This window comes from Aethalodelphis obliquidens, unplaced genomic scaffold (genome assembly GCF_003676395.1).
Source record: "Aethalodelphis obliquidens isolate GAN/ISIS:26980383/991018 unplaced genomic scaffold, ASM367639v1 scaffold53, whole genome shotgun sequence".
NCBI classification, from domain to species: domain Eukaryota; kingdom Metazoa; phylum Chordata; class Mammalia; order Artiodactyla; family Delphinidae; genus Aethalodelphis; species Aethalodelphis obliquidens.
Window position 1 is genome coordinate 9,356,984 of NW_020837997.1, and position 27,025 is coordinate 9,384,008.

The 27,025-nt window shown below is 44.8% G+C and overlaps 1 protein-coding gene across 3 annotated transcripts in view; it reads right to left on the reverse strand.

Annotated features, from left to right (window-relative positions):
• Positions 1-17,852: 17,852 nt before the first annotated feature.
• VAV1 (vav guanine nucleotide exchange factor 1) overlaps positions 17,853-27,025 on the reverse strand; it is a 50,153-nt gene continuing 40,980 nt past the window's right edge. The window contains exons 23-27 of one of the 3 annotated variants that reach the window (XM_027085752.1): positions 25,030-25,146; positions 23,481-23,568; positions 21,432-21,546; positions 19,959-20,110; positions 17,853-18,163 (exon numbers count right to left, since the gene is read on the reverse strand). In XM_027085752.1, coding sequence (XP_026941553.1) covers positions 18,110-18,163; positions 19,959-20,110; positions 21,432-21,546; positions 23,481-23,568; positions 25,030-25,146 — 526 coding nt within the window. In that variant the 3' untranslated portion in view covers positions 17,853-18,109. The remainder of the gene's footprint in view (positions 18,164-19,958; positions 20,111-21,431; positions 21,547-23,480; positions 23,569-25,029; positions 25,147-27,025) is intronic. The other 2 variants (XM_027085754.1, XM_027085753.1) reach the window with 2 other exon arrangements.

Below are 27,025 nucleotides of genomic sequence, written 5' to 3' on the forward strand. Positions count from 1 at the left end.
AACTTAATGTGGCTGGGGACCTCTGGAAGGTAACCTAGAGCACATTCTTCAGAGTTATCCCAACTGTCAGGGGAGGGAGTTGGGGTATTTATCCACCAGCTACTGTCAGTCACTGATTGAGGCTTGTGTCAACCCAAGACCTGGCCTCCAAGCAGATAGAATGGGCTCCAGTTCATAACCCTGTTGATAACAAAATGCAGTGGCCGGCACATGTCAGTCTAGTGTGCCTTAAGGGTTGAAGGTCATAGGTGTGGACGGGCACCAAGAACGCCTGCTCCAAGCCAACACTTAGGTGCAAAGACCAGCCCCACGTTCTTGGGAAGAAGAGCCCCACTTGTTTTCATGTTCTCCTTTATTGCTCTGTGCAAGGCAAAATATACACCTTGGAGTTATGATCGCTGAAGCAGATTCATCAGTGGTTCCTTCTGTTCATCAGGAGACCCTACCCAGTGAGACTGCAATTAAGAGGCAGCACAGAAATACAGTAAAGTTCACCAAGAAGGGAGATAAATGGAACAATGTTAAGAGAAGCTCTGGAGGACAAAAACATTCTAGCACCAGGTCGCCAGGGGTCCAAATCTTGTCTCCACCGCTTGCTAGTTATGTGTGGTCCTGGGGAAGTTCTTTTTTTAATTTTTTTAACATCTTTATTGGAGTATAATTGCTTTATAATCGTGTGTTAGTTTCTGCTTTGTAACAAAGTGAATCAGTTATACATATACATATGTTCCCATATCTCTTCCCTCTTACATCTCCCTCCCTTCCACCCTCCCTATCCCACCCCTCTAGGTGGTCACAAACCACCGAGATGATCTCCCTGTGCTATGCAGCTGCTTCCCACTAGCTATCTATTTTACATTTGGTAGTGTATATACGTCCATGCCACTCTCTCACTTTGTCACAGCTTACCCTTCCGCCTCCCCATATCCTCAAGTCCATTCTCTAGTAGGATAAAGAAGATGTGGCACCTATATACAATGGAATATTACTCAGCCATAAAAAGAAACGAAATTGAGTTATTTGTAGTGAGGTGGATGGACCTAGAGTCTGTCATACAGAGTGAAGAAAGTCAGAGAGAGAAAAAGAAATACTGTATGCTAACACATATATATGGAATCTAAGAAAAAAAAAGTCATGAAGAACCTAGGGGCAAGATGGAAATAAAGACACAGACCTACTCTTTTTTTATTTTTTATTGAAATATAGTTGATTTAAAATGTTGTGCTATTTTCAGGTGTACAGCAAAGTGATTCAGATATATATATACATATATATATATTCATTTTTTTACATTCTGTTCCATTATAGGTTATTGCAAGATATTGAGTATAGTTCCCTGTACTATACAGTAGGTCCTTGTTGTTTATCTAGTTTATATATAGTAATGTGTACCTGTTAACCCCAAACTCCTAATTTATCCCTCCCCTCCCTTTCCCCTTTGGTAACTATAAGTTTGTTTTCTATGTCTGTGAGTCAATTTCTGTTTTGTCAATAAGTTCATTTGTATCACTTATTTAGATTCCACATATAAGTGATATCATATGATATTTGCCTTTCTCTGTCTGGCTTACTTCACTTAGTATGATAATCTCTAAGTCCATCCATGTTGCTGCAAATGGCATTATTTCCTTCTTTTTATGGCCGAGTAATATTCCATTGTATAAATATATCACATCTTCTTTAGCCATTCACCTGTTGATGAACATTTAGGTTGCTTCCATGTCTTGGTTATTGTAAACAGTGTTGTTGTGAACATTGGGGATGCATGTATCTTTTCAAATTATGTTTTTCTCTGGATACACGCCCAGGAGTAGGATTGCTAGATCATATGGTAACTCTACTTTTAGTTTTTTAAGGAACCTCCGTACAGTTCTCCATAGTGACTGCACCAATTTATATTCCCACCAACAGTATAGGAGGGTTCCCTTTTCTCCACACCTTCTTCAGCAATTAATTTCTCTATGCCTCAACATGCCATCTGTAAAATGGGCTTGATAAGCAGGACATATTTCAGGGGTTGAGGCGAGCATCAGAGGAATGGCTGTATGTGACAAATCCTGACACACAGGAAAATCTCCAAGGCTTGGTTATTACTCAAATTCTTTAATTCTTCTCTCCTTGAGTATGAGCTGGACTTAGTGACTTGTTTCTAAGGAACAGAGAAAGGAAGATGTGACCTTGTGTGGGATCTGAGACATCTGAGGTTGTAAGCATCATGGTGGTTTTCCTCTCTCTCCTTCTTTCCAGGATCATTCACTGAAGGGACATCAGTTACCATGTTGTGAGGACACTCAAGCAGTGCCACGGAGAAGCCCACATGAGGGGGAACTCAGATTCCAGCCAACAGCTTGACTGTGACCTCCTGAGAAGACCCTGATCGAGCTCCACCCAGCTAAGCCACCCCCAGATTCCCGACCCTCAGAAACTGTAAGAAAATTAAAAATGTGTTGTTTTAAGCTGTTACATTTGGAGAGTGATTTGTTACGCAGCAGGAGATAACTGATACACTTAGAAGCAATTGTCCCTGTCAGTTAAAAAAAAAAAAAAAAGGATCATCATAACATCATAGGGTTTGAGGTTTAATGTGATAAAGCCATAAGATCCTGCCTGGCAAAAATAATACTCAATATTATCAGTTATTATTGACATTGTGTCAATAATAAGTGGTCACAGCTACTGATCGGAGGCATGGTGCCAGCAGTGACTCAGTTAGAAGAGTCAGCAAGTCCGTTTCAGGCAGGACCTTCCATTGAACATGGAAGAGTTTAGACCGTCTCCGCAGGACAATAAAAGAGATTTTAGCAAGGAAGTAACGGTCGCATTGGTATTTTACAACACTTGTGTTGTGTAGTATGGGTGACAGACAGGATGTGGTCATGGGTGGGGAGATGGAGAGAAGAAAGGTGTGATGACCTGGAGGAGGGCGAGGGCTGTGGAGACGAAGAGGAATTTAGGAGGCAGGAACAGCAGAATGGGGGGATGTCTGGATGTAGGTGGGGAGTCGGACCGAAGGAGGAATTGACCTTTGGAGGTGAGGTTTTTCAACCAAGCCCAGATTCCTCAGGGGGCCTGGGGGCGAGACAAGGTTGTGGATGAGTTTCCTGATGCTCCCAAAACAAATCGCCACAAACATAGTGGCTTGAAACAACACAAATTTATTACATTACAGGTCTGGAGGTCAGCGTCCCAAATGAGTCTTAGCGGGGCTGAAATCAAGATGTCAGCAGGGTTGCGATCCTTCTGGAGGCTCTAAGGGAGACTCTATTCCTTGTCTTTTCCAGCTTCTGGAGACAGCCGACATCCCTGGGCTCAAAGCCCCTTCCTCCATCTTCAAAGCCAGCAATGCAGTATCTCCTAAATCCCTCTCTCTCTTTCTCTCTCCCTCTCTCTCTCTCTCTCACACACACATTCACTCCATGGATGGATGGATAGATAGACAGATGGATAGATGGATAGATAGATAGATAGATGATAGATAGATGATAGATTTGTCTCATTCCCTCTGTCTGCAGTCTCTCTCCCTCTCTCTCTCCGTCTCCTTCTCTCTCTGACCCTCCTTCCACCCCCCTTTAAAAGGATTTTGTGATTACATTAGACCTACTCAGATCACCCAGAATATTCTCCTGTCTCAAGACCCTTAACTTCATCACACCCGCAAAGTCCCTTTTGCAGTAGAAGGTCCTATATTCACAGCCTCCAGGGACCAGGATGTGGTCAGCCTGGCGGGGGTTGGGGGGAGCCTCATTATTCTACTGACCGCAGATGGGGTCTGGGATCCTGGTGAGTGATTGGGGATGCAAGCTGCCAGTCACCCTTCAAATGCTAAAGAAGTGACCGAGGCTATGAAATCTGGACGGCAGAGATCCTCCGGGGGTGAGGGCAGGTGTAGGGGGCGAAGAAAGGGAAGGAAATGCACAATTCTAGTAAAGTGGCTTGTGGAAGACGAACTATTGTGACTTTCCCGGCAAAGGGGAAATTGAGGGACACTCAAGACGACAGAAGTCAGTCTGGAGGAGCCCCAGAGACGTCACTCATCTGTACTTCTTCTTTCTTTATTGGAGTGTAGTTGCTTTACGATGTTGTGTTAGTTTCTGCTGTACAGCAAAGTGAATCAGTCATACGTATACATATATCCTCTCTTTTTCAGATTTCCTTCCCATTTCGGTCACCACAGAGCATTGAGTAGAGTTCCCTGTGCTCTACAGTAGGTTCTCATTAGTTATCTATGTTATACATAGTAGTGTATGTATGTCAATCCCAATCTTCCAGTTCATCCCACCCCCCTTCCCCCCTTGGTAACCATAAGTTTGTTCTCTACATCTGTGACTCTATTTCTGCTTTGCAAAGAAGTTCATCTGTACCATTTTTCAAGATTCCATATATAAGCGATATTATACAATATTTGCTTTTCTCTTTCTGACTTACGTCACTCTGTATGACAGTCTCTAGGTCCATCCACATCTCTGAAAATGGCAGCACTATTTCGTTCCTTTTTATGGCTGAGTAGTATTTCATTATATATATGTACCACATCTTCTTTATCCAATACTCATCTTCACTCTTAATGAGGGTGTCGGAGGGAGGGTGGCCCCAGGGCAGCCCTACCCAACTTGACGTGTTCCTCCTGTACTCTAAAACCCCCCATGGCTCCCTAGTACCCTCAGGATGAAGTGCAGGCTCATTGATACAGCACTCAAGACCCTGCCTAATATACCATAATTCAAAAAGAAACATGCATCCCAATGTTCATAGCAGCACTATTTACAATAGACAGGACATGGAAACAGCTTAAATGTCCATCGACAGAGGAATGGAATACTACTCAGCCATAGAAAAGGATGAAATAATGCCATTTGCAGCAACATGGATGGGCCTATCACTCAGATTGTCATCCTGAGTGAAATAAGTCAGGCAGAGAAAGAAAACTATCATATGATATTGCTTATATGTGGAATCTAGAAAAAAATGGTACAAATGAACTTACAAAACAGAAATAGAGACACAGAGGTGGAAAACAAACTTATCATTACTGGGGGGGGTAAAGTGAGGGAGGGATAAATTGGGAGATTGGGATTGACATATACACACTACTATACATAAAATAGGTAACTAATCAGGACCTACTGTATAGCACAGGGAACTCTACTCAATACTCTGTAATGACCCATATGGGAGAAGGATTTTAAAAAGAGCATATATATGTATACTTATAGCTGATTCACTTTGCTGTACAGTAGAAACTAACACAATGTTGTAAATCCACTATACTCCAATAAAAATTTTTAAAAAATAAAATAAAAACCACAATGCAAATACAAAAACAAAAATACTCTGCCTAGTCTTATATTGGTACCCCTCTGACTTCATTGTTTCCTTCTCCCTCCAAAGCCTCAGTCATCCTAAACTAACCAAAGTCTCCTGTAGTGGACACTGTCGATGGCATGTCCAGCCACCCTTGAAGCTGGACACCCATCCTCCAGCTGCTGTGGGTGTTGCCTGCTAACGGCTCACACCTTCCTGTTCTCCAGAGAACTGCTCTCCAGTTCAATGCCTGCAAAACCCTCAGAACCAGCCCACGGCCAATAACCGATGGTCATGGAGGTCAAAACCTCACTCCAAAGTGAGGTCAAGGGCTTCCCTGGTGGCGCAGTGGTTGAGAGTCCGTCTGCTGATGCAGGGGACACGGGTTCGTGCCCCGGTCCGGGAAGATCCCACATGCCGCTCGCGGCATGGGCCCGTGAGCCATGGCCGCTGAGCCTGCGCGTCCGGAGCCTGTGCTCCGCAACGGGAGAGGCCACAGCGGTGAGAGGCCCGCGTACCGCAAAAAACAAAAAAAAACAAAGTGAGGTCAGCTGGGTGGTGTTATTCAGGCTCCAGGGATGCCCATGGGGTCAGGCAGAGGCTGGGCTCCAGCTAGGACTACCTCCGTGCTCAACTCTTTCTTCTATCCTACCCTGTTCCCCTCACTTGTCCTCTGCTAAATGCCCTCCCTCAATCAACCCTGAAACAAGAATCCTCATGGCAGAGTCAGCTTCCAGAAGGGCCTAAGAATCCCTCCCAGCCATTAAACACTAAGCTGTCTCCTGACCCCAGGTCTGACATGGGTACTCACCCCATATCCTATGCATCTTTCCCATGTAAATATCATCTCCTCCCGTGGGGAGTGGGGGAGGGAGCTTTGCAATATAAAGATCACCTCCTCCAGGAAGGTTTCCAGGGTAAATACCACCTCCTCCAGGGAGCCTTCCCATGTAAATTTCACCTCCTCCCGAAAGCCCTCCCTGCCCTCCACTTCAGGATTAGCACAGGCCTCCTCTGTGCTCCCCGAATCCCAACACTCAGTATGATCTATGCTTCTTTGAATGTCTGTTTCTCTCCAAAGACTGGGAGCATCCCCCCGGGGTAGGGAAGGAATTCCGTTGGCTGTTGTATCCTAGAAAATTAAGAAACAAATGAGAAGGAAGAAAGAAAGAGGAGCTGATGAATCTCCTGACCCTCCCCTGGTCCCAGAAAGATGACCAGAGATTTCAGGGCGTGGGAGCTGGACAAAAGGAACAGGAGTCCTAGGAGGGATGCAGTTGATGAAGGACAGAGCCACAGCTTCCTTAGAAGGATTCCTAGTTATCCGGGCTCCTCAGACCCCTGCCCAGCAGGGGTGGTTTGTTGACAGTCCCCGAGAACCACACCCGGTTCAATGACTCCCTAGGACGACTTACAGAACTCAGCCTATAGCCATCGTCACAGTGAGACACAAAGAAAATCAACTAGAGGAAAGGGTTGAGGTCCAGAGGAAATTAGGTGCCAGTTTCCAGAGTTGCCTAGGGCCAGGAGTGGAGGGAGGGAAGGATTACAAAAGGGCTCAGGAAAACTTAGGGATGTGATGGAAACATTCTGTATCTTGACTGTGGCAGAAGTTATCAAAATGCATCCAAGTTTACACTTGTGAAAGGAAGCAGTTTGTTGTACGTAAATCACCCCCTCAATAAATTTGGTAAGATGGGCTCCAAAGGAAAGAGGACCCAGACCCAGCATTCCGCCAAATCATTTTACTGTGCATGCCACGTGAAGGGACCCAATTGTTACATTGTGCATACTGTGTCTGAAGGGACCAAACTATTTTATGTTATGCAAAGGGATCAGAAGACATGCGTTTAGAGTTTCTCCAGTGAAGTGTGGTCTCTTTCTCATGTTATTTCACAATGATAAATACACATGACCTTAGCAAGTTAAGGAACGATCTAAATCTATACTTCCTTTAAAACTTAAAGGAAACAACAAAAGCTAGTACAGTTCATGTTTCCTAACTGCACCCTGACAGATAAGAAATGTTTCTAGGAAATCCTTCCACATCAGTAGTTAGAGCCTGGGTACACCCTTGAACCTGCATAGTGAATGTGTAATAATTTGCATTTCCTTTTCCCTGTGGGTGCATCGCCGGTGTTTGCAAGCATTGCTGTACACCTACTCTCCCTCTGCAAAATATCTGCAGAAACTCAGTTCCCTGAATGGTTTTCTAGTTATCATTCCATCTCACAGCTAGAGGAACTGTAACTAGACCTCGTTTGGACAGAACCAGAAGTAGAACCAGAAGAAGATGTGGATAGACAGAGCTATGAGAGAAAAATAATACATCATCATATTTGCTCCCTAAACCTAGGGCCCCACCCCCACCCCAAAGTACAAGCTAGTAGGAGCCAGTATTTGAGGAAGCAGCTCTCCAACAATGTAAGAAGAAAGTGGCCCTCGAGGTCTGAGCCTCTGAAAGGAAGGAAGATGCTGGAAGGAAAGGAACTTCAGGAGACAGCCCAAACAAGAAATATTCTAAGCTCATAGTCCATGAGCTTAGAATATGCTGGCAGATAGAACTAGTTTCAGTGTATTCGTTTGCTAGGGTTACCCTAACAAAATACCACAGTCTAGGTGTTGTGGGCTTACACAACAAATATATATTCTCTCATGGTACAGAGGCTGGAAGTCCACAGTCAAGGTGTTGGCAGGGCTGGTTCCCTCTGAGGCCTCTCTGGTTGGCTTGTAGACGACCGTCTTCTCCCTGTGTCCTCACGTGGTCATCCCTCTGTGTGTGTCTGCATCCTAATCTCCTCTTCTCTTAAGGACACAGTCCTATTGGATCAGGGTCCATCCTAATGAATTCATTTAATGTAATCACCTCTGTAAAGACCCTCATCCCCAAGTACAGTCACATGCTGAGGTCCTGGGCGTGAGGACTTCAACATATACACTTTGGGGGGGGACACAGTTCAACCCATCACACTCACATTCCAGCTCCAACCACTTAGCATGTGACCTTAAAACGTGATAGCCTCTTTGACCCTCCCTTTTCTTATCTACTAAAAAAATATGTCTACTTCTGGAAGCAACCTAAATGTCCATCGACAGAGGAGTGGATAAAGAAGATGTGGTACATATATACAATGGAATATTACTCAGCCATAAAAAAGAATGAAATCATGCCATTTGCAGCAACATGGATGGACCTAGAGATTATACTAAGCGAAGTAAGTCAGAAAGAGAAAGACAAATACCATATGATATCACTTATATGGGGACTCTAAAAAAATTGATACAAATGAACTTATTTACAAAACAGAAATAGACTCACAGACATAGAAAACAAACTTATGGTTACCATAGAGGAAAGGGGAGGGAGAGATAAATTAGGAGTTTGGGATTAACAGATGCACACTACTATACATAAAATAGATAAACAGCAAGGTCTTACTGTAGAGCTCAGGAAACTATATTCAATATCTCGTAATAACCTATAATGGAAAAGAATCTGAAAATGAATACAGATGTAGAGATAGATAACTGAGTCACTTTGCTGTACACCTGAAACATTATAAGTCAACTATACTTCAATTAAAAATTAATTAATTTAAAAAAGATATATGTCTACTTCAAAAGTTATCACAGGGACTAAATGAAGTAACACATCAAAAGCATTTAGAGTAACAAGTACACAGTCAACAAACATCAACTATATTATCACTAGTACAACACACTACATACATACACATCCACGTACATGTATATTATTATTACAGGATATGATGGTGGGGCTCTCTCTCGGTCAGGCTGCAGTTCCCAAACGTGGGAGAACATAACAATAAAATGCAATAAAAGAGTTTTATTATATCGTCCAAGCACAGCTGGCAAAATAGATGGCTAAAAGCCAGGCTTGCGGTCCCTTAGCTCAAGGGTCAGCACCTTTTTCTGTAAAGGTCCAAGTAGCAAATATTTTCTACTTTGGAAGCCTTTGGGTCTCTGTTGCCACTTTGTCATCTTACTGTGAAAGCAGCCTTAGATGGCATGTAAATGAGTGTGGCTGTGTGCCAATAAAACTTTCCCTGTGGATTCTGAAATTCAAATTCCATATACTTTTCACTTGTCATGAAAGATTGTTTTTCTTTTGATTTTCTTCAACCATTTTTTTTTCTTTTTGGCCGTACCACGCGGCTTGCAGGATCTTACCACCTACCAGGGATCAAAACCGCACCCCCTGCAGTAAAAGCCTAACCACTGGACCGCCAGGAAATTCCCTCTTCAACCGTTTACGAGTGGTAAAAAACACTCGTAGAAGCACTATTCCCAATAGCCAAAAGGTGGAAACAGCCCAAATGTCTGTCAACAGATGAGTGGACATACAAAATATGGTATATCTATCTGTTACCCAACCAAACTTGGGTCCAAGCTATGGTGTGAGTATATTATGCATATTCACCACAATAAAAAAATTATAAATTTTTATAAACCTTCAATAGCTTCCTATGGTAAAGTTCTTGAAGTTCTGCAAGAAGTCTTTGTGAGAATTAGAGAACAATGCCCCCCTTTGACACCTGCAGCTTAACTCAGGATGAGTTTCAGTATCCCCTTATTCCCCTAACCAAGCACTTTTCTACCGGATGCAAGTATATACAGAAACACTGGCTTCCCATTAAGGTTAGAAAAAATCCCAAGTTTTCACCATGGTTTGTCCCTGTCAACCTCTTACTTCTCTCTTTTCTCTATTTCACGCCACTTTGACCTTATTACTAGTTCTTGATTTCACCAAGCTCATTCCTCATACCTCCATAAAGCGGTTTTAAAAAAAAGGAGAAGAAGAAGGAAATCTGTCCCATGTCTGACTTCATTGCCTGAAATTCCACTATTAGAGAGTCATTCCTTTGGCTAAAAGCATTTCTCTTCCAAAAAATACAGGGTACTGATTCAACAGCCTCCTCAGAGCCTTTTCACGTGCCATTTCCTCTGCTTGAGACACAAGTTTTTCCTTCCCGCTTTCCATGGTGCACTCTCTCCATTCACTCAGGATCTCAGTTCAAATGTCAGAGATGCTTCCGTGGCTGCCTGATCAATAATAACCACCCACCACCATCAAGATACTCTCTACCCTACTACTCTACATCCTTTTTCTCCATGAAGCTAATCTCTAAGTAAACTCAAGATGAGGCCGCATCTTTGCTCAGCTTTTTCTCCTGCCCCTTCCTGCTTCCAGAGGTCAGTGTGTCCAGGGAAAGAAGGGAGATGCAAATTATATAGGGCCCTGTGGGTCATCCTAAGGGTTCAGCCTGGTGCCTGGACTCTATGATATTGGTTGTGGTTTTGCAGAATGGATTGGAAATTGGGGAGATATTACTGGAGACAAAGAAAGTGATGATACTTTAAATGACTTTAAATCAGCCACAGCAGGTGTAAAATGCCACGCCAACATCCACTGATTAAATCCCCTTACTCCATGGCTCCCTACCTCCTGCAGTTTAAATCTCAAACTTGTAAGCCTGGCCTGGAGCCTGCTCTTCCAGCCTGGTCGGGGAACAGTCTAAGCAGAAAGCTTAAAGTCGGAGAAGGCAACAAGGGGGCAGCACACAGCTTCAAACTGGTGAAGTGAGGACACAGTGGGGAAAGATTCAGGGGACCTGATCCCCTCCTGCCGCATCTCAAACAGCGTGCTGGGTCCCCGAGGATAGGATTTCGTCAACAGTCCCCATGAAATGTAATGGGGCCCCAACATGAAAATCCACCGCAGGAGTAAACTTTGGGGGATGATGGATATGTTGTTGGCCTTGATGGTGGTGACGGTTTCGCAGGTGGATACGTATCCCCAAACTCATTGTGATGTATACACTCAACGTGTATAATTTTTCATGTCAATCATACCTCAGTAAACTGGGTTTTAAAAGAAAGAAAGAAAATTTGCCCTGTGCCTGATTTCATTGGCATTCCACCATTAGAGAGTCATTTCTTTGGCTTAACTTTATCTTCCAGGAGATACAGGGTACTAACTGAGCCCTGGAAGGGATTAAAGAGGAAGAGCCTTTGGACCACAGTAAAAGGCTCTGGGTAGAGCCCACTCCACCTACAATAGGTGCCTTCTCAACAGTATAAACACATGCTTATCCTTCAAAGACCCAGATCCAACCTCTCCTTCTAAGAAATTCATCCCTCTAGGCTCCTCCGACTCTGTGTTTCTCCCTCTTGCCCCACCCACGTGAGGCTGTGAGTGTTTGTAGCCAACAAGACTCTGAAATGAGACCTCTATGGATCCCTTCCCTGTGCTTTTGGGTGAATGAATCGGGGGTGGGGGGAGCGTACCCCTGGGCAGTGTGATGCTGCTGCAAAGCCAAAAGCATCAGGGGCCCTTTCTGGTGCCCAAACCTAGGCCCATATAGACAGGTTTGTGAACAAGCACACACCACACACACACACACACACACACACACTCCTACCTTTCTCTGGTCTCTCCTCCCTGCCCTAAGCAGGGATCAAGGTGTCCGCCAAAGAGGTTGGGGCACTACTGCTAGTGTCCACCAGGGGGCAAGCTTGGCTTAACTTTGTTGCTATCTGCCTTTGTGATGCCCTCGTGTGTGTGTGTGTGTGTGTGTGTGTGTGTGTGTGTGTGTTTGTGTGTGTGTCTTTGTGATGTTTATAAATGTTTGATCCAATGGGTATCTGTCCGATTTCACCTGTGGACGCCTTCATTGGAGTTAGTAAGGTCCCAGGTCTGGGTGTATGAATGAATACGTTTGAGGTGTGTTATCTGTCAGTCTGTCTTCCTATTTCAGGTACCATCTGTTATGTGTTTGGGGTGTATTTCCGTGCCCGGCTGAGTAGACATATGTCTCCGTATCTATCGCTTTATACGTGCACCTGTGAATTGCAGGTTGAAAGGAGGTGTCAGTATTTTTACATCTGTGTATGTGTTTCTGTTCATATTTCAGTCCATTTTGGTGTTTGGGGAGGGGAGTATTTGGGTCTGGGGTCTGTCGGCCTGTCGCAGTGCGGGGGAGTATTTCTGTGTCGTGCATCTGCTGTGGATGTGGGTACATCCTTTTTGTCTGTCTGTCTGTCTATGACCACCTGTGAGTCTTCTTGCCGGTCTCTCTTTGCCGTATTTGCCCGTCTGTGTGTATCTGGGGGGCTGTCTTTCTTCATGACAGTCTGTGCATATGCTTGGCCTGTTTTGTGGGTGTGTCTTCACAAGGGACTTTGTATCCATCATGTGTGTTATGGGTTAAATTGCACTCCCCCCACAAAAAAACAAACTCACATGTTGGAGTCCTAACCCCCAGAACCTCAGAATGTGACCTTTCTTAGAAATAGGGTCTTGGCAGATGTGACGAGTTAATTTGAGGCCATGCTGGAGTAAGGTGGACCCTTCATCTAGTACAACTGGTGTCCTTATAGGAGGGAAAAATTTGTTTTGTTTTGTTGTGGCTTCGCAGCCCTCGGCCCTGAAAGCATGGAGTCCTAACCCATGGACTGCCAGGGAATTCCCTAGGAGGGAGAAATTTGGGCACAGACAAACGCATACAGGGAGGACACCATGTAAACACTGGAGTTTTGCTACCACAGGCTAACAAAACTCCCAGGAGGTAAGAGACAGAGATGCCTGAAATAGATTTCTTTCTGGCGTCTTCAGAGGGAGCACTGCCCCACTGAAAACACATTGATCTTGGACTTCCAGTCTCCAGAACTGTGAGACAATACATTTCTATTGTTTAATTAAGCCACCCAGTTTGTGGTACTTTGTTACAGCAGACTGAGCGAGCTAATACGGTGTGTGTGTGTGTGTGTGTGTGTGTGTGCGTGCGTGTGCGTGCGTGTGACAGCCGGATGTAACTGACAGCCAGCACCAGAGAACTTCCGAGTTAGGGCATCATGGGGTTGCCCTGTGTTCTTTTGAACCTTTCTCTGCCAGTATGTTCGGGTGACAGCTGTTCCCTGGATCCAACGTCTCCAATCATCAGCGGGCCACTCCAGGGCACACCTGAGGCCCCTCCTCCACCAGCCAGCAAGAGGTGGCCTCCTCCAGCAGAGGTCTGCCTGGTCCCTCTAGGGGCACATAAGGAAGCAGGTCCAACCACTTCTCCAGACCCTCACTCTCTCCCTCCCCCTCTAAGCAGAGTTAATGCTCATTTGCACATTCCCCGAAATTCCTCCCATTTTTCTTTCTTTTTAAATTGAAGTATAGCTGATTTACAATATTGTTAGTTTCAGGTGTACAGCAAAGTGATTCAGTTATACGTAGATATATACTTTTCCATTATGGTTTATTACAGGATATTGAATATAGTTCCCTGTGCTATACAGTAGGACTTCATTGATTATCTATTTTATATAAAGTAGTTTGTATCTGTTAATCCCATACTCCCAAATCATCCCCGCCCCCGATGCTTTCCCCTTTGGCAACCATAAGTTTGTCTTCTATGTCTGTGAGTCTGTTTCTGTTTTGTGAAGAAATTCATCTGTATAATTTTTTAGATTCCACATATAAGTGATATCATACAGTATATGCCTTTTTCTGACTTACTTCACTTAGTATGATAATCTCTAGGTCCATCCATGTTGCTACAAATGGCTTTATTTTATTTTTTATGGCTGAGTAGTATTCCATTGTGTGTGTATGTGATATACACACACACACATCTTCTTTATCCATTCATCTGTTGATGGTGCATCCCAATTCTTAGAAGGACACCAGTCACATTTGATTAGGGTCCATCCTAATGACCTTGACCTCATTTTAACTCAATTACCTCTTTAAAGAACCCATCTCCAGGGCTTCCCTGGTGGCGCTGTGGTTGAGAGTCTGCCTGCCGATGCAGGGGACGCGGGTTCATGCCCCGGTCCAGGAAGATCCCACATGCCGCGGAGTGGCTAGGCCCGTGAGCCATGGCCGCTGGGCCTGCGCGTCCGGAGCCTGTGCTCCGCAACGGGAGAGGCCGCAACAGTGAGAGGCCTGCGTAACGCAAAAATAAAAGAACCCATCTCCAAATACAGTCACATTCTGAGGTCCTGGGAAGGTTAGGACTTCAACATACAAATTTGTGGGGACACAGTCAACCCATAACTGCCAGTGTCACAAAAGTGAGTGAGGGGACTTCCCTGGTGGTCCACTGGTTAAGAATCCCCCTTCCAATGCAGGGGACGTGAGTTTGATCCTTAGTTGGGGAACTAAGATTCCACACGCCATGGAGCAACTAAGCCGCGTGCCACAACTGGAGAGAAGTTCACGCACCACAACAAAATATCCCGCATTCCGCAACAAAGACCCCGTGTGCCACAACTAAGACCCGACACAGCCAAATAAATAAATGAAGTGAGTAAATGAATGAATGAATGAATGACAGAACGGGCTCTCTGGCAGGTTCTGGTTTTGTTCCAAGTATTCACTGCCTCTCCCTGGAAGAGGAGTAAACCTTTCTGCCCTACTGATGCTACTCTGGGCCATACGACTTGCTCTGGCCAATGAAATGTCTTCTCGTCATCCCCAAGAAGAAACATTAGGAACAACTGAGTGGTCCTGCCATCTCTCTTTTCCTTCTGCCACAAGCCTGACACATCCCAAGGCTGGAGGTCTCCAACAGTGTGATTCCTGCAGCACCTTCTCTTTCCAGAAACTTCTTCTTCAACAGAGTTGAGGCCAATGTGTGAAGGAGCTGTTTGTGAGATGTTGGGATGGAGAGTCATTTGTTACAGCAGCAATACTCAGCTCAAGGTGACTGATACAGGTCGTGTTGTGCTGGGGCTTAAAGGCCCAACCGAAGACCCCCCAAGACCAGGGTTAGAACTCAAGCTCAAAGTTCAGCCTGGGGCTGGAGGACAGTGATTCAAGACCTCCAAGAATAAGTCCATGACCTCAACCTCATTGACACCATTGAATTAGACAACCCAGGCAGCCACCTTAGGTAAATTCATGGCTCAGGTGGAAGTTGCGGGGGAGGGCAGAAGCCCCTCCCCATAATCCCTGACCCTTGGAACTCCATTCCCTCTCCAATACCCTGTTTCCAGTTTCACAGCCCTTCAAACACGGAGCACACGTCACACCAGACTCTGGAGTCTGGATCCTGCACCTGGCCCGGTGTGCACAGTTGCTGTCTGAGCACTGGCTTACCTGGGGTTGGGGAGAGAACCAAGGAAATGATTAGGTCCCCACCAGCTACTGGAACAATGGTTAAGAAGGTGAAGAAGGCGGCTTTACACTTAGACACAAACTAACTATGCTCTGAAACAGGTGATCTATCTTTCTCTGGTTCAGAAAGGTGAGGTCACTTTTCCAACATGTGACAGCTAACTTTGTAAGGGCAGAGTTGACCTTCGAATCCTCCTGGAACCTTGGCCAAGATGCTCAACTGCCCAAGAAGCTGGTTGTGAGATTATATTAGATAACGTCTGTGAAGAGCTTACTATCGTGGTACCAGGCATCGTTGAATGTTCAACATGGGGGCTGCCTCCATCATCAGGGGGGTGGAGTAATATTCACAAGTATTAACTATGTTCCATCAAATTAATATATTGCCCATGGCCCCTCCTCAGCCTTGGCCACCATCATTTTTTTTCCTCCTAAGAGTTATTCCTGCAGGACATTTACAAAAGAAGCACCTTCCTGGCTTTCGAACTTCAAAAGCCTAATTAAAGATGCTTATTCTTGGGTTTTGAGCCCCCACCATCTAAGCCCTCAAGGGCTCTAGATAAAAGTCTGGCCAAAGTGGTTGCCAGGGGACAGTGGGAGAGGGAAAAGGGAACTCATCGCTCCATGGGGACGGTTTCCCTTTTGCAAGATGACAATTTCTGGAGATTGATTGCACAACAGTATAATATTCATCCCATTGCTGAACTGTACAGGTAAAACAGGTTAGGATGGTAAATTTGATGTTATGTGTGTTCTGCCACCATTTTTTAAAATAATAAATTCTATTAAGTAAAAAGAAAGTCTGGCTACAGATGCAGAAAAGCATTTAGGCTGAGTCAACTTTTCCTGCAACAAAATAGATCATGGTTTCCCAGTGTGGACGGGAGGAGTTGGGTGGGAAAGACAGTTAAAATCAGAGACAGGTCCAGAGATGCATCCCTATATCCTATTAGCCCAACCCCAGTCTAAACAGCTTCAGAATCAAGTGAAATCTGAGACATCGTCCTCCCAAAAATATGCAGATATATGCAAATCCTGGATTTTCTTTCAGAGGATTCAAAGCTCCTCAAGGATCCACAGACCACTGGTAGGATCCGTGTGCCTTTGACCAATGGGTTCAAGATGTCTAAAAGATAGCCCCAAATTACAGGGCACCAAACAGAAGCAAAAACACTGGAAAGGCATTTGGATTCTCCATGGAATGGTCATTAATCAGATTAAGCAGAGCTAAGTCTTGAAGTCTGACAAAAATAGGGGCTCTGCCATTCTGTGATACCAGATGAGGACTAAAGTTTCCCTGGAGCCCCCCGGACCCCAGGATAGAGCAGGCTCTACGGAGTTTCCCCACACCCTGCATGTGGCAGCATCCACTGAGTGGGCATGGCTGCCAAGGACTGTGCAGACCCTGTCAGCATCCCACCCATAGTGCCCCAGTACTGACAAGGTCCCTACAGGTCAGTGCTTCCAAATATGCCTGTGGTTCTCTGGCCGCCAGAGAATGTACTGCCTATATAAGAGCAGCTCTCAAGCCGTGACAAATGGAAGTTGGTGGATAAATACCCCAGCTCCCTTGCCTGTCAACTCCAAGGCTTGTTCTATACTGACTTCCAGAGGTCCTGAATAAAGAGGAACCCCCATTGCCCAAAGCTGTGACCTCATCCACGCTCCCTGTGTCTCCCTCCCCTTCCCATCTCTCTTCCCTGCTCCATCCCAGCTGCTTCCTCGGATCACCTCCCAGATAGATTTTTCACCCCCAAATCCTTGTCTCAGGCTCTGCTTCTGGAGCAGCTCAACCTAAGACAGTGACTGTATAATTTATCATCCAAACCAGGACACTTTGGAGAATGAAAAGGATCGTGGTTAATAACTACACTAGGGCAATAGCCAGGACTGTCCCGGGGAAACCAGGATGTAGAGTCATTCCACTCAGCAGTTAAGGGGAAAAAGCCAGATGGCTGCATGAGCCAAGAGGGATGTGGGAAATGCAGAGGCACCAAAGATGAAACAGAAGCAATTACGTCTCAGCAGGAGGCAGTGATGGAAGATAACCACCAAGAACCAGCAGTCTTTGCAACACTCCAGCGCCAAAGCCCCTGGAGTTGAGACATGACCTTGGAGAGAATTGACTCAGGAGACCCAGATTCAACTGAGATGAAGGTTTTTACCACTTAGCAGAACTGGAGAGGCTCCAAATAGTAATTATGTCCTATTACAGAAAAAAAATGAGAGTTCCATGTTTGTGATCTGGAATCTGTGAGCGTAAAATTCTTTCCTGCCACGTGGGGGATCCCATTTCCTATTTCAGGTTTTCTTTTAAATGGCAGAGAAAGGTGATGGAGCCGGAAAGCAGGAATTAGTGAGGGGGCTTTTGTCTGTGTCCCAACGCCCTTTCCCATCTTTCCCTTCCCAGGTCTGACACAAGTCCATCCATTCATCATTTTATTAAAAGCGGTTGACTTGAGCCCTGCCTTCTCGAGGGGACCCAAGAGGAAATCAGTGTATTATAAATTAACCATGGCAGGGCACCATCCCAGGAGGCCGGCCAGCTGGACGTTAGCCCTCCACAGTCCATCCCGGACTCTCAGCCCGCCAGGACCTTTCACAGCCCCGAGGCCCGCTGCCTGCTCATCCCAGGCTCAGAGCCTAGAGTTTCTCATCGCTCTGGCAATGTGCCAAACCTCAGCAGTACTCAGAATAATCCTCTTCCACATAGTTGGAGGGGAACCAGCCAACCTGGAAAGAGACAGGGGAGTGGTCAGGGCAGCCTCTGCACGTTCTCCCACTGTTCCTCGACACACCAGGAAGGTTCCCTCCTACCTCAGGGCCTTTGCACCTGCCATACCTTCTACCCCAGAACATACCTCCCCTAGATACACCCTCGCTGACCACTCCCACCTCCTACAGTCCTTTACTTACATGTCACCTTATCAGTAAGGGCTTCCTAACCATCCTATTTAAAATTGCAAACCCCATCCACCCCAACAGTCCTTATCCCCACTTCCTGCTTTTCCATAACACTTTTCACCATCTAATTGATTATATATGTTACTTATTTATGGGCTTCTTGTCTGTTTCCCCTCCCTTCACTACAACAGGCCAGGGATTTTTGTCTCTCTTGTTCATCACTGAGTTCCAAAAGCCTAGAATAGTTCCTGGCACACAGTAGACACTTAATAAATATTTGTTGAAAATATGGATGGATGACGCAAGAGGGAGGAGATATGGGGATATATGTGTATGTATAACTGATTCACTTTGTTATAAAGCAGAAACTAACACACCATTGTAAAGCAATTATACTCCAATAAAGATGTTAAAAAAAAAGATGGATGGAATGATGGATGGATGGGTGGGTGGATGGATGGAGGGATGGATGGAAGGATGGATGGATGGATGGATGGATGGATGGATGAAATGATGGATGATGGATGGAATGATGGATGGATGGAATAAAGGATGAATGGATGGATGGGTGGATGGATGAATTCTTTACAGCCCAAACCTTCCTAAACATCCCAAAATCCCCCCTCAAGCCCTAACTGTTCTCTACCACACACTAAATTTACCCTCCAAAGTTCCTAAAACTGTTCACCTAAGCAATTATCTAGGTCACTTTTCACATGTTTCCCTCTGGTAGAACTGAAGCTTCTAACCAGTGTCTTTATCTTCATTCAACAAATATTTTTTGAGAAACCAGTACAAGCAAGGCAGTATTCTAGAGGCTAGGAATTCATCAGCAGATGAAATAAAGAATACTTTCTGCCTTATGAGACAAAAATAAGAACCAGACAGAAACTTTTTTGAGAAAATTTAAGTTCCCTCCTGAAAGTCCAAATTCAGGCAGACAAAAGATCACAAAAGGCAAAAGTGGTTGGTCTCAGTTCTGCCTTTTCATGCATTCAATAAATATTGATTGACATACTATGTGACAATCAATGTTCCAGGCACTGGTGATACTGCAGTGAACAAGATAGAAAAATCCCTCCCCTCGTGTTCCCCAAACATGCCAATCACTCTCTCACCCCAGGGCCTTTGCACGTGCTGGTTCCTCTGGAATACTTTCCCACACCTCCCACCACCCATGACCTGGCTGACTTAACTCACCCCTCAGTGATCAGCTTGGTCTCTCAGAAGGCGCCCTGACCTGCTCCCAGGATGAGCTGGGGGTTCCTTGGGGGCTCCCAAGGTGCCTTATGATTCCCCATCTCAATCTCAACCACTCACTGTTGTAACTGCATGGTTACAGGTCTGTGCTTCTCACCAGACTATGAGTTTCAGGAGGGCAGTGATTTTACTGTGCTCATTTTTGTCTCCTTGGCAACCAGCTAAATGCCCGACCCATAGTAGGTGCTCAATAAATAAGTGCAAGGCGCATAAATGAAATCTGTCCCTTCATCCCTTCCTACCAGGGAAGCCCTTCACACGAGCCCCTGCCCACTCACTCCACTCCATCATCCCGTAGAGCTTCACGAGAGCCAGCTCACCCCACACCCTTTCCCTGGGGCTGCCAAACTCTGCCCCAACTCACCCGGCCATAGATCTCCCCTCGCCACCAGCCCTGCTGCCCCTTCTTGTTAAGGATCTTGATGATGTCACCCTCTTTGAGGGACAGCTCTGATCGGTCCCGGGCACAGAAGTCATAGCGGGCTTTGGCTGTGCCAAAATACTTGGTGCTCCCTGCTGTGTGGGAGAGAGCAGAAGTGGGAAAGGGCCCTGGGGCAGACACACACCTACCGTCTGGGGGCAGTGGGAGGACAATGCTCCAATAGACCAGGATGAAGAAGGGCTCCTCGGCGCTTCCTTCCACTGAGTGTTGGGTGGCCTGTGTTCTGATTGTACACAGCTGTCTTCCCAGAATCATCCTTCTAGCCCAACCAGCATCCAAACTTAGAAAGTAATACCAGTTTTGATCTTTGAAATGTTACGTATATATTCATAGTGAAAGAAACAGAAGAAAGATGTGGAAGTTCTCATTCTAGATAATATTAATTATACTAAAGAAGTCCAAGGGTTGAAAAAGAGAGGGAGAAAGATAAGAAAGGGGAAAACTTTCCAAAGGACAATATTAAGTGGTATTGTAGACTATAAAGTTAATTTGTAGTATTTCTGCAAATAGGCTAAGATTGAACATCCAAATATTCACCGGGATGAATAAGTAACTTGCAGACAGATAGAAACATTTATTTGATTGGGTGATGAGAATAGGGATAATTTTGGTCTCAGTGTCCTAATGTTATGCTGGTGTTGCTTTTTCAAAAATATAACTTTTGAAGTGGTGAATTGTTATTTTATTGGTAAACATTTTAACAATAATTAATTTTAAAATCCCTCTTAAAAAATTTTTTGGACATGTATGTAAGAATTCAGAAACTCCACCACCCAGGCAACTTTTCTGCAAAACGTACTCCAAAATGCACTCCAGAAAAATAAAATCTGAATCAGAATAAGAAATTTTAAAAATAAAGGAAAACACAGAAAACAAGAAATATAGACTGTCTAGATAATTCTTGATATTGAATTTGCAAAGTGAAATGCAATGGTGAAGAAAAAATTCCTAAAATATAAGGTGTGATTGTTTTCATTCATAGCAAACCGTAGCCTACATTCCAAATAACTTCAACAAACCAGGTGAGTAAGAGATACAAAGGAAAAGGAAAGAAAGAGCATACTAAAGGTCTTGCCTTTCTGTGGGAGGTTATTGATACTAATTCATGCCTGATATTGATACAAAAATAAAGGCTTAAAATGTGTAGGTGAGAACGCTTCTGGTTCCTAGTGTCCTCATCTTCCCAAATATGAAAGTAAACTCTTTCGTCCAAGTAAATGGATATGCAAATCTCTCAAGAGCAAAGGGACAAACTGGAGGTGGGAATTAGCTCAAGCTGTTTCACAGATAGGACTTTTCTATGCCCACAGGAAGGAATGTCCACGGCATGCCCAAACTTTCCCTCCACAATGGGAAGGAGCTGGCACAGCAGGCCCCCAGCTGGAGACAGCCTACCTGGTGGTTTGCTGATGGCTCTCCTCTCAGGCTCCTTGAATGGGAACTGCAGGGTGGTGTCCAGTGACTTGAAGCAATCCTTCAGAGAATTTTGTTGGTAGAATTCTACGAGCTCCTGCAAAGAAAACAGCAGGACAGATGCTCTCCCAGAGGGCCAGCCCACGATGGGGACACAGCTGAAGGAGCCACATCCAACTCCTCATGTGAAACAGGTCCTCCTTCTGGTCTCCCTGGCAAAAGACACCTTGAATGCTCCCCACGATGGGGAGCTCACTCTCTTCCTGGTCAGCCAGGACCATTTTATGGTGAAGAAATCACATTGTCTCAAGACAGTTCTCCTAACAGCCAGTTCATTTCATGATAAATTTACCAAATAATCAACTTGCCTGATGACCAGCTCACCAAAACCAACCCTCCCTGGGTGTCAAGAGCACTATTTTTACAAATAATTGTAATAATAATAAATGCTGTTTACTAAGTACCTACTGTGTGCTGGTCAGTGTGCAACCACACATCATCAAAATCTCCTAATAATCATGGGAGGTGAAAACATTGATGAGTCCCCTAGTTTATAAATGGAGAAACTGAGTCACAGAGAAGGCTCGTGCAGGGTCCCACAGCTGGAAAAGGGCAGATCCAGAATTCAGTCCCAGGACAGGCAATAGAGCGTAGCAGCTAAGAGCTGGCCTCTATAATAAATTGATCTGAATTCAAGTCCCAGATGTGTTGCGTTTAAGAATATTTCTTCCACAAACGCTCAACCTGATTCTAACAGTGGGGAAACAGTCAAGTCAACATTAACAGTCTGCAAAACAAAATGTCTTATGTTTTGGAGTTCTAGACTTCAAAAGTTACAAAGTCATGAAAGACCAAAGAAATAAATAAAAGACTGGGGAACTATCGCAAATTAAAAGAGACACTAAGGAGATGAAAGGAATGTGTGATTCCCCTAATCATATCCTAGGGGGGAAAGGTTATAAAAGACATAATTCAGGCAATCAGGGAGCTTGGAAAATGGGCTGTGTATTATTATAATAATTTTGTATCAATGTTCAACTTCCTGACTTTGATAATGATACAGTAGTGAGGCAAGAGAATGTCTTTGATAGTCATGCTAAAGTACTTATAGGAAGGGCCATGATGCCCACAAATTACTCCTAAATAGTGCAGAATAAATGTGTGAGTGTGTGCGCAGAGAGAGAGAGGGAGACAGAGAAAGCCAAAGAGGAAGAATATTAACCATCAGTAAATCCAGGTGAAAGGTCCACAAATATTCATGACACTATTCCAGCAACATTTCAGTAATGTTTCAGAAATAAAAAATGGGGGCAGGCAAAATTTTCAGAGTAAAAAGTTTGGGGGCAAAATAGATCTGTGGAATGAGTGAACAGTCCCTCATCTTTTGGGCAGTCAAAGATCCATTCGAGGCTCAAGTGAAATTTGAGATACCTTCCTCCCCCAAAAATGCAAATATATGCAAATTTATGGATTTTCTTTCAGAGGATTCCCAGAATCCTCAAGCATCCACAGACCGTGGGTAGGATCCGTGTGCCTTAAACCAATGGGCTTAAGATGTCTAAAAGACAGCCCCAAATTATAGGGCACCAAATAGAAGCAAAAACACTGGAAAGGCATTTGGATTCTCTGTGAAACGGTCATTAAGCAGATTAGGCAGAGCTAAATCTTGACATCTGACAAAAATAGGGGCTCTGCTATTCGGTGATACCAGAAGAGGACTAAATCTCAGTTTCCCGCATGTGTGAAACGGGAACTCAGAGAGTGAGTTGAGCGGATGACGTGCAGTCCTATCTATAATATGTTTGGCACTCGGTCAGTGCTTTGTAAATGTTCACTGATGCTACTGTTGTTTTTGTTGTTATTCTTCTTCTCCGTGTTGATGATTAGGAACATGAGTTTAAAGCCAGTTGCTCCATAGTGCCTCTTGGAGGGGCTGTTCTGAATGTAGGAGAGGGGGTCCCAAGGTGGAGCTTCAGAGAGGGTCCTACCTAGATTCTGGAAGGCTGGGTTTAGGGATACATTGGCCCTTACCATAAGCCCCCGGAAAGCCTTCTTCTCTGTAATCCGGTACAGTCCTTCTGCTGTCATGATTTTAATATGCTTGACCTCAACATTATACCTGGAAGCAGGGAAAGAGAGCGAGACGGTCACTGGGTCCTGAGTCTGGGGATTCAGTCCCATCTCCTGTCGAGTCTCAGCCCCATGCTACACACCCCCAACCATGGAAGAAGCGTTCTTGGCTACTTCAGGGAGGGGGCGACCACTGGAGCCCGACAGGATCCCTTCCCTGGAGCCTTTGCTGCTCTAAACCTTAATTTCTTGCTCCATATAACAGGAATCATCTTCCTTGACCCACGGGGTTGTTGAGAAGTCAAAAATACCTTATAAAGAAAGCACTGTTGTAGAGTACATAGGATGAAATCTCCACTTCCACTCATATGAATGACCATAGAATCTAAAGGATGTGCGAGAAGGGATCCATTTCCACCAATATGGCGGACCACAGACTAGTAAGGAAGAGGCATGAATTAGCAGAAGTGGTTCTGCCAATATGAAGAACTAGATAACCAAAAAAATCTCCTACTCAAAAAACCCCTAGAAATGCTGTGAAAAAAATGCTGAGCTCTCAAAAAAGTAAGGGAAATCCCCAGAGGCCAAAAATGAGGATGAAACTTAAAAGTATATGTCTTTTTACTCTTTTTTTTTTTGTTTTTTTGGCCACGCTAAGCAGCTTGGGGAATCTTAGTTCCCCAACCAGGGATCGAACCCCGGCCCCCAGCAAGAGAAGCACTGAGTCCTAACCACTGGACCGCCAAGAAATTCCCGAGGAGCATATGTCTTAATCACATAGAAACATGAGGTGAGTCACTGGATCCCTGTTGGGTAGAGAGTTGGCACTGAGACCCACCCACACCCATAAGGGTAGACTGTCAAAAAGCTACATCCTCAGGAAAAGAGGTGGTCTAGAAAAGCCCACCCATGAGCCCAGCAGGGACCATGTGAAAGCTTGTCTCAGACCCAAAACAGAAAAGTCACCCTTGAGAATTCATAACCTCAGTCCTACCCTCTTATGGGTTTAGTATTTATTCTTAAACCATGTGTAGTCTGGGAAACTAAGGAATTAACCAAAAATATTTTAAACTGAAAAAGAAATGAACTTGTTGGTGATTCCCAACAGAAGCAAATGCAAAATCTCTGGGGACCCAGGCAGCAAAGATACCCACAGGGAAAGCCCCACTTAAAATCACAAGACCCAATGACAAAACCAACAAGGAAACAAGTCACCACAAGCAAGAAGCTGAACCCAAGAAACAGCAAGGCAGGAAAGCCGGGGTCTGCAAGACTTGCATTTCTGCCTCTTCCTAGAGTATGCTAAATGCCTCCTGGAGCCTCGCTTAAGAAGCATATCTCTTTCCTGTGGGTTGCCAGTCCGGTAAAAGAAATCAGAAAGATTAAAAACACCTAGGACCCTGCAGGAGCTCAATAAAAGATAACTATCGTGACCGTACATCTTTCTTCTTCCTAAGCACCTGCAGTGCCCAGGTCACAAGGGGAGATAGGTCAGGAAAGGAGGAATTACTTAATGCTGATGGCAAATTCTGCAGCATCTTTCACCCTCTGTCGCACCAAAAACGTCCCGTCCGAGCGGTTGGTGAGGATGCCTTCCGCCGCGGCTCGCTCCATGGGGCCCGCGTACCTGTCGAGATACACCAAGGAGAAAGGTCCACACAGCCCCTATGTTGCCCTATTGAGGCTGCTTTTCCCCCCAACCCCTGTGATTTCTTTTTAAGTGAATGACAGCCTGGGTCTAGCAGCGCCCTTAGACACTATAAACCTTGGGGGAGGCATTGGCTAGAGTCCCGAAGTGGCAGTGGCCATTAGATATCTGTAAGTCACACCCAAGGTTTCACCCCATGGATTGCAGGAGACAACTCGGTCCTTTGGGTGTGACTGTGTGACACAATAAGAAATATATATTTGGTTTCTGTGCCCCCCACCCTTTCCTGGCACGTAACTCCTAAAAGCTTCGGAACCTCCGACGTGATAAGTGTCTTTTTGTGTGCTAATGAGATGACTGGGGGCTCTTTGATAGCCTCAGGATGGGGGCTGGTGGCCGGAAGAAACAACCACGTGGTTAGAGGGTTGGAACTTTCAGCCCCACCCCACCCCTACCTATGGGGAGAGAAGAGGGGCTGGAGGTTGAGTTCACTAATGGCCAGTGATTTAACCAATCTTGCCTACGTAATGATGCCTCAACCAAACCCCAACCAAATGGTTTTGGAGAGACTCCAGGTTGGTGAACACAGGGAGGTACGGGGAGGGTGCAAGCCCAGAGAGGGCGTGGAAGCTCCGCCCCTTTTCCCCATACCTTGCCCTGTGCATCTCTTCCATCTGACTGTTCCTGAGTTGAATCCTTTTATAATAAACTGGTAATCTAGTATGGAAACTGTTTCTCCAAGTTCTGTGACTTTGTGTTAGCAAATTACCAAACCCAAGGAGGGGGTTGTGGGAACCCCCCATTTATAGCCGATGGGTCAGAAGTAGGGGTGGCCTGAGCTTGTGATTGGCATCTGAAGTGGGGGATTGTCTCGTGGGACTGAGCCCTTCATCTGTGGGATCTGATGCTAACTCCAGACAAACAGTGTCAGAATTGAATTGAATTGTAGGACACCCAAGCTGGTGTCTGGAGAACTGAAGAATCGTTTGATGTAGGAAGAAAATCCCACACATTTTGGTTTTAGAATTGCTGAGACTGTGAGTACAGAAAAACAGTTGTTGGGTTTTCTTTCTTTTACTTGGAGTTTGGCATGCCTGGACAGGTATTTACTGAGTGTCCACTGTCTGTCCATCTCTGTGGTCACCAGGACGGAAATAGGGTGAGGAGAGTGAAAGATAGCCTCAGGTACAAAATTTAAAGGGCAAAAGCCCCCAAACTCAGACATCAAGATAAATAATAACAAGCAAAATAAGTAGTATTTTAATGCAGTATTTTTAAAGTGCAAAAACATCCGTAAAAGGAATGAAGTACTGATATATTCTACAACGTGGATGAACCTTGGAAACGTGATGCTGAGAGAAGCCAGTCACATAAGGGCACGTACTGTATGATTCCACGTATATGAAACATCGAGAACAGGCAAACCCATAGAGACAGAACGTACATTAGGGATGGTCAAGGGCTGGGGGAAGGGGATGGGGGTGATGGTTAAGGTGACGGGGTTTCTTTTTGGGGGGTGATGAGAATGTTTTGAAGCTAGATAGAGGTGCTGTTTGCGCACCATAGTGAATGTACTCGATGCCATTAAATATATCGGGCTGGCCAAAAAGTTCGTTCGGGCCTTTCCGTACGGGGCAACCTGAACGAATTTTTTGGCCAGCCCAAGAGATGTGAAAAATAAATAGAGGTGTGACTATGAATATTTTATGCTGTAAATGTAAATATATAACATAAATAACATATATTAATTATAGATAATATATAATTATATGTGATATATCAGTGTGGACATGAATATATTTGTGGCATAAATTTAAATATAAACATAAAAAATATAACTATAGATAACACAATTATA